The following is a 17,668-nucleotide window of genomic DNA, read 5'->3' as shown; positions in this document are numbered from 1 at the left end:
ATGAGAAGGTGTCCAAACTTTTGACTGGTAATGTATATATATCCACGTCTGGATCATTGATTCTAAATAGTACAACATGTCTGTATTTGATAGTGAGACACTCATGTTAATAGTTTGGATAAAAGTTAATAAAGTTTTTTCCCCCAACTGTTTTTATTTTGTGGTCTGGACGAATAACAACACCAGAGAGCCATCCATTTTTTTCCGCTTATCCGGGGCTGGGTTGCGGCGGCAGCAGCCTAAGCAGAGAAGCCCAGACCTCCCTCTCCCCAGCCACCTCAACCAGCTCATCCGGGAGTACTCCAAGGTGTTCCCAGGTCAGCTGAGAGATATAATCTCTCCAGCGTGTCCTGGGTCTACCCCGGGGCCTCCTCCCAGTAGGACATGCCCAGAACACCTCACCAAAGAAGCCCCCAGGAGGCATCCTAGTCAGATGCCCAAATGACCTGAATTGGCTCCATTTGATGTGGAGGAGCAGCAGCTCTACTTTGAGCCCTTCCCGAATGGCTGCACTCCTCACCTTATCTCTAATGGAAAGGCCAGCCACCCTTCGAAGGAAACTCATTTCTGCTGCTTGTATTCGTGATCTCTTTCGTTCAGTCACTACCCAAAGCTCATGACCATAGGTGAGGGCAGGAACGTAGATTGACCGGTGAATCGATAGCTTTGTTTTCATGCTCAACTCCCTCTTTACCACAACAGACAGGTGCAGCATCCGCATCACTGTAGACGCAGCCCCAATTCATCTGTTGATCTCCTACTCCTTTCTCCTCTCACTCATGAACAAGACCCCCTGATACTTAAACTCCTCAACCTGGGGGAGCTACTTGTCCCTGAGCCAGAGTGGGCACTCCACTCTTTTCTGGCTGAGGACCATGACCTCGGACTTAGAGGTGCTGATTCTTATGCCATCTGCTTCACACTCGGCTGCGAACTGTTCCACTGCGAGCTAAAGATTCTTAATGTTTCACTTCCTTGTTAAATAAGGTTGACAAAATGAATTTCTTGGTTGTTCCTCTCACAGCCTTTTACTTCTTCCTTTCAAGGTTTTAGCTTTCATCAAATTCAAAATGAGGAATTTGTCAAATTTGTCAATGCTCAGAAAAAAATGTGAAATTTATAATGTGAGTAAAATGTAGATAAAAATAGAATGCAATGATTTGTGAATAATTTAAACCCCATATTTAATCAAAAATACTGTCTCGACTTTTTTTGGGCCTTGTTCATTGTTTATGACTAATTTTATTGTCTCAGTATCTCTTTTTAAAGAAAGCCCTATTTTCCCTCTTTCTACTCTTTCTTATTTCTGTCCATCCACAGTGTGACCCGCCCATAGAGGTTCATGACCTCTTTCAGGACATCCGGGATGGGCACATCCTCATGGCCCTGCTGGAGGAGCTCTCTGGTTCCAAACTGGTCAGCCTGTAACACTGAATTTTAAGTGCAAGATTAGTATTGCAGTACTTGTTTTGGTGCAATAGTTGTTGTTGCTTTATAAAAGACATTTAATTATGTTTTTTCAGCTTCATGGGTTCAGGAAGTCCTCCCATCGTATTTTCAGACTGAATAACATCGCTAAGGTCCTGTCTTTCCTTGAAGAGAGAAACGTGAGTATTACAGTTGGTCAGCAGTTATAAAGCTTGATGAACTGTGAGGACATACAGATTCTGTACTCAGGTAAAGCTGGTCAGTATCGATGCAGCTGATGTTGCCGATGGAAATTCCTCCATCATCCTGGGACTCATCTGGAACATCATTCTCTTCTTCCAGGTAATTGCATTTTTTTCTAAACTGGCTTCTTTATTAAATCCCATCTCTTTTCACTAAGAAGAGGATACTAGTACAAAATATTGTGATTTTCATGAGCTTTGCACTGGATAGGGCCCATACTATAGGGCAACTTCTGGTAGCTGATGTTCCGCAGAACCAAGTTGCAGCATTATTTGGAGTGAGCCCTAGTACCATCTCCATATTGAAGGCTAAAAATTCCATATGAAATGGGGGATATCAGAGACTGACCACAAAGTGGACATCCCAAGAAGACGACCCCGCAAGAAGACTGTGGTGTCTCCCGGTCAGCATTTAGGAACCACAAGCAGTCTTCTATAGATTTGCACTCATGGTTTGCAGGACAACATGGCTGACGGCTCTCTGCCCAAACAATCCGGAACATAGTGCACACAGCCAATCTCCGGTCTCATAGGGCTGCCAGGAGACCTGACCTCAACCCCACTCAGCACTTGATCAGCTTGGGTGTGCTCTTCGCACCAGCGTTACCAACACAATCACATTGACTGACTTGTGACAAATGCTGGTCGAAGAATGGGATGCCATACCACAGCAGTGTGTGAACAAGCTGGTGGCCAGCATGAGGAGGAGGTGCCAGGCATGTTTGTTACATGAATAAATTGTTAAATTGCCAATATGTCTTGCTTCTTCAGACTTCAATTATCCAATCCAATAAACCACGCTGAGTGAGAGACAATAGCAGAATAAGATGTTTGGCATTGCAGAGAAGATTTGGCAAGTTTTTCACAGGCTCAACCCACAAACTCAACTCTGCAACTCATCTCACAAATGCATTTTCCTTACAAATGTAGCACCATTTAGGGAAAATAAACGGCTTTTCCAACATATAAGATTTCTTGCCAAAAAGCATTGTTACAACAAAGAAATAATCAAAATGGACGTTTTTTCATCACAGTAAAGTAGGCCAGGCCTGAAAGCATGGTAGCTATGATCACTCAGTTGGTCAACTGCTATAGGGAGCAGAGACCTAGCTAACATTGCCTGGTCACACAGCTGTTTCTTTGTGCTGAGTAAGAATGTCCATGTTTGCAGGCCTGTAGCTCAGGTGGTAGAGGTAGAGCCGGTCACCTACTAATCAAGCGGTTGGTGGTTCAATCCTGGCTGCTCCAGTCTGTGTGCCAAAGTATCCTTGGGCAAGATACAAGTTGCTCTCAGATGCAACCGTTAGTGTGTGAATGTTAGATAGAAAGCACTTAGATGTGCTTGTATAAATGTATGTGAATGAGGCATGTTGTATAAAGCGCTTTGAGTGCTCAAAGCTGAGTAGAAAAGCGCTATGAAAGAACCAGTCCTTTTACCAGCTGAGCCGACTGTATCAAAAACAGTTTTTTCCACATGGCCAGCTCATTCAGAGACTATGTCTAGTGTTTGCCAGCCTGTAAAATCAGAGACTGCTAATGACCTTGAGCCAGCTCAATCAGAAACTCTCTATAATGTATATGTGCCTGCTCTCTCAGAAACTGTATGTTGTGGATTTGAGCTGGCCTCTCTAGAAAATGGTAATGGTCCAACTGTGCTGGCCTCCCCAGAGACTGTTGCCCCACTGGGATTTACCTCAGAAACTGTTTATTGTGCTCCACCGGGGGCCACTTCAGGGACTGTTTATGTTTTGGAGCCTGCATTTCCAGAGACAATTTATGGCACACGTGCAGGTTTCTCATGTGACTGATTATATAACACTGCCTGCCTCCTGAGAGACTGTAGCACTGCCTGGGGTATTCCTGGAGACTGAGCACCCTGCACACGTCCTTGCATTCAGGGTGAGGTTGGCAAGGCTCAGCCCGTTCCTGCACCCATTTCTGATCCTAGGGTGATGATGGCTGAGTCCCAGCCTCAGCTTCAGCCTCCGAAATGAAATGTGTCTCCTGCACAGCCCCATTCATCAGGAGAGACAGCTGTGAGCCCTGCACGGCCCCAGCATTCTGGGATCCTGTGGGTCCCCTCTTCCTTCATCATCACTGGCCCACCAAAGGTGACATTTCATTCAGCTTTGGTGGCTTGTCTGGCCTCCAGAGGGTCTCCTCCTGCAATGCTGCTGCTGGTCCTGTCCACCCTCCTGATGTGCTCCGTCCTCACTGCTGCTTGTTCTTACTGTTCAGTCTCCCGAGCGCTGTATACTCCTCCGTGGACGTAGATTGTTCTGTTGTAACAATAATTTTTAAAAATCTGTTTAAGGGTATCCATTTCATCCATGGTTACCACTGTAATTATTATGTAATAATACATTATGTTAGTCCAGAATAGGTCTGCACTACATTTCAGACAGTTTCCATCCTAAACTCTGTGATTTGACTGCAATAATCCCACATTTACTGTCTGAGAACTGTGTATACTTGTTATTAGCGTGTTATATTCTGACTTGTAAGTACACAACAGTAGAAGAATATACTCAAGTTTAATGCTCAACAGCTGAAGTGGATAATAAAGTAGGAATGAAGGCGAATCTAATTCAGCTCTCTGCCACCCAGATTAAGGAACTGACTGGGAACATCAGGAGCCAGTTCCCCTCTACCTCCAGCCTCTCATCCATTCCCACCAGCTCTGATTCTGACACATCCCACAGCAGCACACCCTCAGATGAGAGACAGTCAGCAACCACAGCCATGCGAGAACACAGCAGGGCCATCAAGAAGTTACTGCAATGGGTACAGAAGCGAACACGCAAGTGAGTTGGGGCCTGCCATTTACAGCAAATTTACATTTCATATATATATATATATATATATATATATATATATAACATATATATATATATATGTTACATGCATTATATAATTACAAATGTGATTATTTGTTGGTTTCCTGTTGTAGAAGCAATAATTCTTTGGATAAATTTATGGTTGATACTTTCAGTTCTTCGTGGTTTTCCTATTCTCTGCTATTCTCTCACCTCTTTACCCTCATCCCCGCAGCTGATCGAGGTAGATGGCTGCCTCTCATGAGTCTGGTCCTGCTAAAGATGTCGCCCTGTGAAAAGGGCAATCATTCTTCCAATTGTCTCCAAATGCTTATTTATAGGGCAGGGGTGTCAAACTCAATCACAGAACAGGCCAAAATTGAAAACACTATCTTAACTTGCAGGCCGAACAGGATTAACCTTTACGGAACATCTGAAACGGAAATTATTTTAATTATGAATTTGAATGGCCAGAATACAACGTTTTCCTCAAAACATTAAATAAAATATAAAATTCTATTTTTCCTCAAAAATAACATCAAGAAAAATGAAAATATTGCAACCTGATAAAAATTAGCAAAGTTTTCAGATTAAAAACTGTGATATCAGCAAAAAGTCCAGAAACAAAAAACAAGCTATTAAGTTTTCTCTCTTATTCCATTTCTTACTTACTTTCCATGAACTGACAGATTTCCTCAGGCAGCTCATCACACCTGTGTGATCAGGCACGTCACCAAATTCAGAATTTATTTCTGGAGACATTTGCTCTCTGTCCACAGGTTTAATAATGTAGAAAGTGTGAAACTGAAACAAAAATTTAACACAATTACAATTGTAAAGTATAATCTTTAAATTACATCTTCTATATAGACTGTATCCACAACATAGGATAAACTAAATCAACATTATGCAGCACATTGATTGCAAAAGTAAGCGTAACTAAGCTCTGAATATGTGGTTCACCAGTTTATCAACGTTACAAACCAAACTTCACTAATCTTACAAAATATGAGCACAGAACTAGAGGTACGTATCAAATAAGCCATATTCATACAGACAATGCCACAAAGATGAAGGATGGAAGGCTGATGCATGAGGATTAGTGGCATGTGTAAACTTCCATGAACTTCTTGCCTTTTTTAACTTCCTGTGATGCCAAACAATCCACAAAACCACCTACCGGGGGTGCTAATGATACATCTGCAGCAACACTGTCAGCACACCTCCTGTTTTGAAAATCCCTTTAACAATCCTAGGGCCCTTATACGGGCCCAAATACATGGGAAAATGAACCCCAGGAATGTTAATTAAAGTCAATTTTTCATTTGTCCATTTTTGGGGAGTTGGACAGCTTAAATGTCAAAAAAAGTGCTGACCGATGTTTTTATCCGCTGACCACTGATCAACGTGCCATTGGCAATGTGGGAAAATGGGTTAGCGCACAGGTCTTGACCTGCGCAGCAGAGGTTGCAGTGCATAGTGGGATTTGTAGTATAAGTGGTGGGACTGCCATTAATAACAGCCATATGAAAGGCCAAAAATAACTGTGCTGTGGTGGTATTCCTGGACCCTGACCACAGACTGTGTCTGATTCTTGTTATAGGTATGGAGTCGCAGTGCAGGACTTTAGCAAAAGCTGGACAAGTGGTCTGGCCTTCCTGGCTGTTATTAAGTCCATTGACTCCAGCCTGGTAGACATGAGGAAAGCCCTGCTGAGAAGTTCCAGGGAGAATCTAGAGGATGCCTTCAGAATAGCCCACTACAGCCTGGGCATACCACGCCTTCTGGAACCTGAAGGTAACAAGACAATACTTATCCGTTCAATCACTACTCTAGTTAGCATTTTAAGTCCCCTATGTTATTGAATTACAGATATTCCGATAAAAGAGAAATCAAGAACAATAGTAACATCCATCCCTTCTGCATATCCTGAGGCAGGGTACACGTCACCAGCCTGTCACAGGGTCAACACAGAGAGACAGACAACCATTCGCAACTGTTGGCAATTTAGAATCACCAACTAACCTAACTCCAGTAACCGCATGTCTTTGGACAGTGGGAGGAAACCCACGCAAACACAGGGAGACCATGCAAACTCCACACAGAGAGGACCGGGCCAAGGTGGATTTGAACCCAGACCGTGTAGCTGTGAGGCAACAGTGCGCCCCACCACACCACCATGCTGCCCTCAATAGTAACATAGTTTCTATAATGTGTGAGCCATTTCTTGAGGTTAAAACCCAATGTTAAGAGATGTCCTCACTTCTTCCGCTGACGTGCCATATTTAGATCAATACAGTTTTTTTTTTAACTGCTTTGACACATTTCTCCAAAGACTTTTGAAGTTGTCAGGACTGACTTCCCAAAGCAGGTCATACATGCATCAAACCCCATCCCAAAGCAACATGGGCCATCTGCTCTCCAATTTGCATAAAAATTTAATGCTACAAAGTTTGGAAATATATAATGAGTGCTGTGAAACTTTAGCTTCATATTGTCACCGTCTTAAAATAAAGGCCTGTCATTTTTTCAGAAAAGACAAAAAATTAAAATATGAGGATTTTGGCAAAAATAAAACTTTCATTAAAAAATTGTTTAGGCTGGGCGCCTGGGTGGCTTAGTGGTGAAGCCGGCGACCACATACATATGCCGGCAGGGGTTCGCGTCCCGGCCTGTCGCCAACTTGCCCGTATCTTTCCCCCATTTCCTGTCACTCTCCACTGCTAATAAAAGCTGCTGTGGCCCAAAAAAATGGTTTAGGCTATTATTTCAAGAAGGTGATGGTATATCAAACTTTAGGAATATTTTTTTGAAAAATGATTCGTCGACCCACTTTCATGTCATTTTTTTGTAGTCAATGTCTGAACATGAATATCTCAAAAAATAATTTTCTCTGGTCGTTCTTACCATCACAGTGAATCAGGATCTGTAATTTGGGACTGATCCATTAAAATTTGACTAGCCAGTACTTCAACATTTTTAGCTTGGCTCTTTCAAAGGAAAAGTGGAAACAGTTTGAATGACCCACTGTAGGTCGCCAGAGGGCTGTAAATCACCTCAAACCTGCAATTCAGGTTTCAGTGCTACCAAAATTAAAGTCCCTTTGGCAGTGTGTCAACAAGTGTGGTCAAAGTGTTGAGTTTTTCTTGTCAGAATGACAGTGGACTGCTTATCTTCTTTGCTTTTTGGAATATACAACAGCCCTTTCAGACTGCCTTCACTGATTTAACAGAGTAATGGCAGTGCCTTTTTAGACAGAGCTGCAGTGCTGTATTTGTTATGGTCTGATATGCAAGAGACAGTTAAAAAAAAAACACTCTTCCCACGAGGTAGTCCATAGATTGCCCCATCATTTTTTTCTCCAGTGTTGTAGTTAATGAGGTAGGACATATAGAATCCTGCAAGATCATCCTCTCATGCATCTCTGGGCTGTCTTCATCCTGGCTGCTTTTTGGGGTTTTTTTTTTTTTAGATCAATCCGTGGAAGTCCGATCATGCTCGATCTCCTTCAATGTGTCAAAATGATCCTTAAACTTGATTTTCCCTTTCAGGACGTGGAGGAGGTAGTGAGTGAAGATGTGTTTTTCTGCACTTAATGGTTCAGATTGCTTCTACTGAATGTACTCCCTCAGATGCATCAGGATGTTTCCCCTGAGTCTAAACCCCTGAATGTCAAGTATGATAAGCATGCTCCTGGTCTCACCTGACACATTAGTAATTGTGCATTCTTCCACTAAGAACTGCTGAAAACCGCTGGGTTGCAACTGGAAACCCAAGTCTCATCACAAGTGTAGAGGTAGGAAATTTAGGTCAGTTTGATGTCTGTGGTGAAATCACAAAGGGCAAAGTGCAAGTATCAGCATGGGACCTCCAGTGAGCAATCTGAAAAGAGCGGCTGCACTGGAAGCTGTCTGGACGTGACTGAGAAGATGATCCTGAACAGGAAATCAGATCGGGATTTTGATTTTTACAAGCCTCTTTCTGGAACTTTTTGCACAGAGGATATGTATGTAATAAAAAAGAAAAGAAAAACAAGTTTGCCTCTCTCTCTCTCTCTCTCTCTCTCTCTCTCTCTCTACCCAGATGTGTCTATCAATGCACCAGATGAGCAGTCTATCATTACGTATGTGTCTCAGTTCCTGGAGCACTTCCCTGGTATAGAGGAGGTATGAATTTCTTGCCTAGACAAAATCACTCTCTTGGACATTGAATTTTAACAAAGCAGTCATTTGAAAATTCATATTCCTCTGTTTCTCTCTCAGCCAGAGGAGCCCTGCCAGCTAATTGAACGAAGCGTCTCTATGGGCCGACTCTACTTCCGTGACAGTGACTCTGACCACATGAGTAAAAGTGCTCACCGAAACCGAGTCAGGGAGCGGTCATACATGTTTCAGAAGGACACTGCCCACCCCCCACCCAAAATCTTAATTTCCTCGGTATCAGAAGACAGAAGTGTAATGTCACCTTCCTTCAAGGTTACCGCAACGCGATCGTGGTCCAGTGATGACATTTTGACAGATTCCCCCCACATGGAAGACCCCAAGAAACCAATGAAAGAAGTCTTAAACAACACTAATGCCCCACAGCTGTCTTACACTCAGTCACCCACCAGCTCAACTGTACCTGAGTCTGTAAACACTGAGTCAGGAATGGGCGACTCTGCAATCAGCTCACCTGACTCCTGGGTGGAGAGTGAGTTTGGGGTGACAGCGGAGAAGGATAGTGAGAACCAAAGTTACCTGTGTGATAGTGGAACAGCTTGGCATGTGTATCATGCGACCCCTGTGGAGGTAACTGCTACTGATGAAGGATTTATTCCCTCCATAGAGGAAGGAGCCCCTGATGAACAGCAAATGACTGAATGTTGTATTGATGAAGGGATTTACACTTTGAGCTCACTGGAGAGCATTCAGGAGAGAGACCAGGGGCATGCCGAGAAAAGGCAAGAGCAAGTAGTGAAAGTGAAAGAAGCAAACCTTGAAAAAAACAATCAGGACTTGGAAAGAGAGCAGGAACCTCAGCACAGCAACACTGAGGCTGTAATAAAGCTAGAGTCTGAGCAGCTTCGAAATGACACAGAGCAGGAATCTTCAGTTGGACTGTGTGATGCAGAAATACGGGCCAACTCTGGTGCAGAAGACCTCCTCAAAGCTCATGTACTGAGCTCCAGAATTGAACGGCCATCCAGTGACCATTCTGAGGAATATGTGATGGAGAGTATTCTAGAAGAGAGCGCTCACAGAGGCCTGGAATGTGGAGAGAAAGCTGTGGATGCACAGAACCATGAAGGAGAAACTAACAGTCAAACTGAAAGTCTGCAAGACACAAGTATCTCTGAGGAGGCTGAAGTGGAAACTGTAGAGAATGAAAGAGAGAACACAAGAAATGAACCAGAAGTCTTAAAGGAGAGCAATAAAGTAGAAACACAAGATGAAGCAAGTGCAGAACTTTTAAAAGACTTCCCAGACTCTCAGGACAGAAATGGCTCAGAGATCTGCAAAGCTTTAGAAAATGCATGTTCTACCAACATAGAGGAAGTCTTAATAACAAGCCTGGATGCAAACATAGGCATGACTATTCCTCTCATCTCTATTGTCAGTGTGCCAGACGAACTGGATGATGATAGAACATGTAACCCAGGAGGACAAGAAATTGCTGATGATAATGTAGACCAGCCAATGGTGACTGTAAGTGAGGTAACAGACAAGCATTCCAACAGTCCTCAACACCCAGGTGATGAGAGCTCTACCTCCAGCAAAGATAATATTACTCTGGAGAGTCCATCAGAAAATGTTAAACCAACATCTTCAGGAGAACTAAGGGATGTAGAAAATCAGCATTCAAATGATATCATTGAACATAATATATCTTCACATGCAGACACACAGGGTAAAGTTAGCGATAAATGTGAGTCTTCTCATGATGATCCTCAGGGAGAAACTGACTTTTCTATAAAGGCTGAAACTCAACTTGTGGATACTGAGCACGGTATAAATTCAACTGACCAACCTGATGGACAAAAGAGCAAAGTAGCTGTCACCTTTTCTAGCAGTGACACACCCAGCACACAGCTCAGTGCACTGGATTCTTGCAACACCAAACCAAGTGGTAAGACAGGGATGTTGTGCTATGAATCAGCTACCTTGTCTAGAACCATGGACGTGCTGTATACAGACTTTGATCGAGGTTCTCCAACAGAGGATCTAGTGGGTGACCCTATTGAGCCCATGGATTTGTTCTACCCTGACAAAGAGGAGCTCATGTTTACAGAGCCACCTGACACTGAATCACAAAACTGGCCCTCTGTTTTGAGTGTATCTGCTCTCCAGCCAGCACCAGCTTCAAACACTTTGCCAGATGACAAAGAATTCAGGACTGAAGTGGATTTGATAGAAGAGCAGGATAAGGTAAATGTGAGCTTGTTTCATTTTCTTTGAAGGATCATTTTTGACCATTTTAAGTGTTACCACTTCCCACAAAACCAGCTGTTCAACTGTCTGTCTACACTCTACGTTTAGCTGGGAAAGTGTCATCTGACAAAAATGTTTATGGCACGGGAGTTTGTTCTGAGGGTCAGTTACTTTAATCGGCCAATTAAATCTAACATTTCGACTGTGCTCACTGGCATCATGTCTTCTACAATAATGTAGACTGCTGCATTTGTGATATCACTGTGTGTCTTCATGTTTTGTCATAGGGCATGGTACAGGTTGTGTCTGGGACTGTAAAGTATTGCATTGTGTGTGCCCTGTACAAATGGCACTGTATCCAATGGTAAAGGTTACCTGCCTTTCCAGAAAAATGCTTCCAACACAGTTTGCAGTGTAAGCTGCTCTGCTTCTTTGTTGGACTTTAAATAGCCAAAATACTGTGATACTACAGTACCAAGTTCCTCAGACCTTTCTTTTCAACAATGTCCTCATCTTTTGAGCCCTTGGTCTTTTACGTATCTCACCAACACTCTTGGCTTACTAATGTCTCATATTTCTATTGAATTATCACCCAGCCCTATCTACTACTGGTTTGGTACTCTGCCCATTACAACTAAGTTGGTCTTTTTAAAGACCTGTCCATTCTCTGCGTGGGAACAATCAGTAAATTTTATCAGTATCTTAAAGTTTCTGAGGTACATTGTTGTGGTTCTAATCATTAACTTTGAAATTTCACTCTTTATCCTATTAGGTGATCACAAAGACCACCCAAGAGACAAACAATGTATTTGGATCCCAGCAGCATTGCTTGTTGCCTGGAGTAAAGCTGTATGAATGCTTAGGTGGTGATGTTCCAGCAGGCAGGAGTGATTCCAGTGAGGCTGAGCAACAGGAGCTCGTCTCTGCCAGAGAAAACACAGTGCCTGTGAGGTAGGTGTACACCCAGAAACACACTTTACCCAGACGGAAGCAATGTTATGGCAATTGATGGAACTCTTCTCTTTTAATTTGCTCAGGCATTTCCATAAAGGTCCTGAAAAGTCATTTGTGGAGGCTGAAGGAAATTAAACTGTGGTTTGAGAATTAGAGACAATGGTAAATTAAGGGCTATTCTAAAATTGCAGGACATTTCCTGCCCCACCCATCTGAAAATAATCCATACATTATTTAAACCCACATTTGTTGTGTAAAGACATAATGTAAACTTAGTTGTTAAAAAAGTGAGTCAAATATATTATTTTAAAATTCAAAATAGCTCTTGTGAATCTCCCAGAATGGTATTTTTCTCTTGTTCCCGCCTCTAAATAACCAAAATGCATGTCAAGTAAAGCAGTTAATGTAACTTATTTTTCCAGCAGTAACAAACACAGAGACCAGACTGACTTCGTACAGGAGAAACTAAGGACTAAACACAGAGACAAGATTGGGACAGAATGAATCCTAACCCCTTCTAAAGAAGAACTAAAAACAAGAAGCAGAGATAACAAAACACAGAAGCACCAGGAAATAATACACTCCTCAAAGTATTAAATAAAATAGAACTCCATTCAGTTCAATTCAATTTTATTTATATAGCGCCAAATCACAACAAACAGTTGCCTCAAAGCGCTTTATATTGTACCAATAATTACAGAGAAAACCCAACAGTCTAAACGACCCCCTATGAGCAGCACTTGGTGACAGTGGGAAGGAAAAACTCCCTTTAACAGGAAGAAACCTCCATCAGAACCAGGCTCAGGGAGGGGGGGTCATCTGCTGAGGGGGGAGAGAGACAGAGATTAATAATAACTAATGAGTAAATGCAGAGTGGAGTATAAACAGAGTAAAAGAGGTGAATGAAAAGAAACACTCAGTGCATCATGCTGTCATTGATAGATTGGTATTTTCTCAGTCTTTTCCAACTGGATTGAGTGTGCCACTCTAACCAGTGTAACCCTATTACACATATTACTGAAGGAAGACAAATTCATTTTAAAGTTTCCTTCCTTTTAGTATTACAACAGAACTTGATTCTTTTTTATTATTTTCCTGTTCAAGTGTTTTTAGCTCCAATCAGACACCAACAGGAAAACAAGATCAGGAAACCTCAAATTTCAGGAAACAGATCTTTTACATTTGTTTCTGGGACAGGAGCTGCTTAATGTTGCTTTCAGACCTGTATTTATTCTGGGATTCAGGAGGTTTGAACATTTGGTTGTTTTCATAAGGGCTTTTGTCGGCCCATTACCTGGGTCTCCTGTTGAGAACAAAAGTGATCAACTTTTTGTTGTCAGGTGTGACACAAGTTTCAGCAGACAGGATGAAAGCCAGATCCCACCAGTCCTCCGTCACAGAAAGGGGGCTCGCTACCCTGAGTCAGTGGTGAGTTTAATCCTCCACTTCCTCCTCCACAGAGATTTGATCACATTAATTACCACTGTATAGTGAGAGTGTGTAACTGGTATTTTCACAGGATAATCAGAGAGCTGTGACCACAAAAGCTGACAGCGATGACTCTGATTTTTGGTGAGAACATTTCCTTCCTTGCTTTAGTTGTTTGTAACACACCAATGATACATGTGTACTATGTTGCAAGGTACATAAAGGTACATAAAGTTGTTAACTAGTAGTTACCTTCTAATGGTGTTCTTGTGGGCAAACAACACACAAGTAGGATTTATTTCTGTATGAAGAGATATGAATGCCTGCAGATTAGCTGAAGAACCTGTGAATATACCTGTGAAGACTGCATGATTGTGTGTGGGTCCTTTCTTGCTTTCTTAGAAATGAAATCACAGTGGGGCTTTATTTTATTTTGCATATATATATATATATATATATATATATATATATATATATATATATATATATATATATATATATATATATATATATATATTTACATAGAGAGAGCAAGAGAGAGAGAGAGAAAAGCTAGGTAGTGCTACATTACCAGGCTACACCCATATGCTCCCCAAACCTACCTTGAAATATGAATGAGAAATGAAGCTATACTGGCTTGGATGTCGTCTGGATTAACATGGTCCACATCAGGTGTTAAGGAACCAGGACACACTGACAATAAGTGGGCTACTGGGACAAGGACACAGCACAAGTGAACACGAAATGTGTCCACTTGTTCCAGCAGAAACTGTTGGAATTACACATGTAACCCCAGTGAAAGGGGCTACAGGAAGAGGATGTGGGACAGCCAACATCCAGACTCACACTGAAACAGCTAGACCAGGGGTGTCACAGTCAATCACAGAACAGGCCAAACTTGAAAACACAGAAAAGTTGTGGGCCAAACAGGATTAACATTCATTCAACAGTCTAAAACTGAAAATATTTTAATCAGCAATATGAATTTTAATGGCCAGAATACAGAAACTTTTTCTTCAACACATTAAATTATATTTGGCGACCTGTACAGGGTGTGCCCTACCTCTTGCCCTGTGTCAGCTGGGATAGGCTCCAGGCCCCCTGCGACCCTGAACAGGATAAGCAGAAGAGAATGGATGGATGGACGGATAAGATAAGATAAGATAAAACTTTAATAATCCCACGATGGGGAAATTTGTGCATTACAGCAGCTCAATACAGAGAAAAAATGAAAAGGATGAGTAAGAACAAATAACTAAACTAAAAACTAAAATTCAATAGAATAAAATAAAATAGCAAAAAAACTATACACATATACATAAGCACTATATACATAAATATATATATCAGTGTCAATACCATACATAAATATGGACGGATGGACGGATGGATGGACAGATGGATGGATGGATGGACGATGGATGGATGGATGGACGATGGATGGATGGATGGATGGATGGATGGATGGATGGACGGATGGATGGATGGATGGATTCAGATAAAAATTGTGATGTGATATCAGCAAAAAGTCCAGAAACAACAAGTTATTTCTCTTTTATTCCATTTCTTACTTACTTTCCATCAGCTGTCAGATTTCCTCAGGTAGCTCATCACACCTGTGAGGCACGTCAACAAATTCAGAGGCTTCTTCCTCCGGAAATGACTGAAACCGGCAGTGATTTAAAACTTTGCCACTTATGACACATTCATCTTCAGGACTTTGCTGCGCAGCGTTTCCTGCTGTGTGATGCAGTGATGCACTGTCAGCTCACCTGTGCAGGTGTCCCTCTGCAGCTGTGTCACAGTTCAGACGTTACAGCCTTTGAAGGACCCACTCTACGTAGGCTGGGTCCTTCGAGGCGCTGGAAATGAGCGACTGCGAAATTGGACGGCTTAACCTTCATATGTGCACCCTTACCTCAGCATAGCTCCTGTTGCCTAGCAACCATGACAGCGTGAAGCACAGCTGTGGAAAAAAAGGCGTTAAAATGGAGCCTGAACTTCTGCTCTTTTTGGGGGTTTATTAATGCCAGCTTTAATTCAAAATAAGTTGTTAAAACAAGTATAACATTTTTCAATGTCAAGAAATTAGGACAGCAAATGATTAATTTCCAAATATATTGACAGCTCTCTGGTAGGACATTAAAGTTAAATAAAAGTATCCAGTTATGAAACTTAACTTTAGTCACAGCCAAACTGATTTGTTCAGAAACAAATGAAACACTGAGATTAACCAAACATCGTCCGTGTTTAATTTCTAAACGGTGGCGAAAGCCAGTGGGGGGTTGAAAACGATGTGCTGGGAATCAGGCGGTCTCTCCGGGTATAGTGAACCTCGACTGCCTGGTCAGCTGACAGCTGAGGGAGCTCAGGACAGCATTGTAAGTGGGGCAAAGTTGGTGACATGCTGTCATGAGCTCCCTCCCCAGGCACCTCAACCCCCATTCACACCTTTGTTAAGGTGACCTCAATAGGTCACTTGATAGAATGGAGCGAAGTCCCAAATTGGTTTCACGAAACCACTGATGGTAATGACCCTTTGGTAATGGCCTCCTTTCACACCTTGGCACATGTGATTATGCACATGAACAATAGAGGGTCACAACCACCTCCAGGGGACCACGCCCATTGAGGAGAACTGAAGACTTTTGGGATGAGAGGTGAAACATCTTCAAGAAACAAAAAGAAGTCCAGTCGCCTTTTATCAAGCTCCAGAGACCAGTAGCAGCATGGCTTCTTCTCGCTGTCCCTGCTGCACTTTCCGGCTCTGAGTGTCACATGTTTAGTTACTCCTCAGCCTCTTTTAGCAGTAACGGTGTACATGTATGTAATACATGTAGTCTGTTTGTAGTTTTGGAGGCCAGCTGAGTGAATTGGAGACTCGGCACCGCACCCTGGAAAATCCAGTAGCTAACCAGGCCCCTGTAGTTGGAGCAGATCAAGGTAGCTTAGCCACCGTTAGCTATTATCCATCCATCCATTCACTTCCGCTTATCCTGTTCAGGGTCGTGGGGGTGCTGGAGCCTATCCCAGCTGACATAGGGTGAGAGGCAGGGTACACCCTGTACAGGTCACCAGCCTGTCGCAGGGCTAACACAGAGAGACAAACAACATTCACACTCACATTCATACCTATGGGCAATTTAGAATTTCCAGTTAACCTAACCCCAGTAACTGGACTGTGGGAGGAAAACAGAGTATCTGGAGAAAACCCACGAAGACACAGGGAGAACATGCAAACTCCACACACAGAGGGAGGGAGGGGTTTGGGCCAAGGTGGAATCAAACCCAGGCCTTCCAGATGGTATTCTAACCGTGAGGAAGCAGTGCTAACCACTGCACCAAATAACATTTACATTTACTTTAATGGATTACACAGCAGTGGGGAATAAGTTTTATTACAGTAGAAGTCTTTCTGAAAGTGCTGTAACTAAGTTTATGGATCTAATTCCTTCATTATTATGCTCTTCAGTGCCAACACAGTGCAGAGCAGCTACCTAAACTCTGCTCCCAGTGAGGTACATGGCTATGTACCACAGGCTTTTAAGGTGGCTGTAATTAAACCTCTACTTAAAAAGCCATCACTGACCCAGCTGTCTTAGCTAATTATAGGCCAATCTCCAACCTTCCTTTTCTCTCAAAGATTCTTGAAAGAGTAGTTGTCAAACAGCTAACTGATCATCTGCAGAGGAACGGTTTATTTGAAGAGTTTCAGTCAGGTTTCAGAATTCATCACAGTACAGAAACAGCATTAGTGAAGGTTACAAATGATCTTCTTAGAGCCTCTGACAGTGGACTCATCTCTGTTCTTGTCCTGTTGGACCTCAGTGCAGCTTTTGATACTGTTGACCATAACATTTTTTTACAGAGACAGAAAATTACACCCCTGTGTGTGTGTGTGTGTGTGTGTGTGTGTGTGTGTGTGTGTGTGTGTGTGTGTGTGTGTGTGTGTGTGTGTTTGTGTGTATGTGTGTGTGTGTGTGTTTACAGGTGGAGTGGGAATTGGGAGCTACGTGTGCTCCTGCTGCTGTGGCTGCTGCTCTACTGTTTCTGGGTGCTGCCACAGGTCGACCTGAAGATGCTGCCCGACATGCTGCTGAACCGCTGAACACACACACACACACACACACACACACACACACACACACACACACACACACACACACACACACACAGCCAACTGCCACCTTTTAATGAATTCAAATTAACTGAAGACATTTAAAAGATGTATAATTTTAAACTACAAAAGCTTGTTTTTTATGCTTTTTGTGTTTAGTGTGGTTTGAAGCAGTCTGTGTGAGAGTGTAAAGGTCACGGCATTGGGAAATACATTGTGATATTTTTAGAAAAAAGTCCATGCCTACATAGAAATGAAGTTAAAAATTCACAA

At 42.5% G+C, this 17,668-nt stretch overlaps 1 protein-coding gene across 1 annotated transcript in view; it reads left to right on the top strand.

Annotated features, from left to right (window-relative positions):
• clmna (calmin a) overlaps nt 1-17,443 on the top strand; it is a 73,562-nt gene extending 56,119 nt beyond the window's left edge. The window contains exons 3-13 of the mRNA XM_030724996.1: nt 1,321-1,416; nt 1,524-1,607; nt 1,678-1,770; nt 4,278-4,474; nt 6,090-6,283; nt 8,570-8,652; nt 8,749-10,893; nt 11,669-11,847; nt 13,191-13,278; nt 13,370-13,422; nt 17,269-17,443. Of these exons, the coding sequence (XP_030580856.1) occupies nt 1,321-1,416; nt 1,524-1,607; nt 1,678-1,770; nt 4,278-4,474; nt 6,090-6,283; nt 8,570-8,652; nt 8,749-10,893; nt 11,669-11,847; nt 13,191-13,278; nt 13,370-13,422; nt 17,269-17,386 (3,330 nt within the window). The 3' untranslated portion in view covers nt 17,387-17,443. The remainder of the gene's footprint in view (nt 1-1,320; nt 1,417-1,523; nt 1,608-1,677; nt 1,771-4,277; nt 4,475-6,089; nt 6,284-8,569; nt 8,653-8,748; nt 10,894-11,668; nt 11,848-13,190; nt 13,279-13,369; nt 13,423-17,268) is intronic.
• The last annotated feature ends 225 nt before the right edge of the window (nt 17,444-17,668 follow it).

The sequence above is a fragment of the Archocentrus centrarchus genome, unplaced genomic scaffold, assembly GCF_007364275.1.
Source record: "Archocentrus centrarchus isolate MPI-CPG fArcCen1 unplaced genomic scaffold, fArcCen1 scaffold_44_ctg1, whole genome shotgun sequence".
NCBI classification, from domain to species: domain Eukaryota; kingdom Metazoa; phylum Chordata; class Actinopteri; order Cichliformes; family Cichlidae; genus Archocentrus; species Archocentrus centrarchus.
This window is presented reverse-complemented; position numbering and strand designations above follow the sequence as displayed.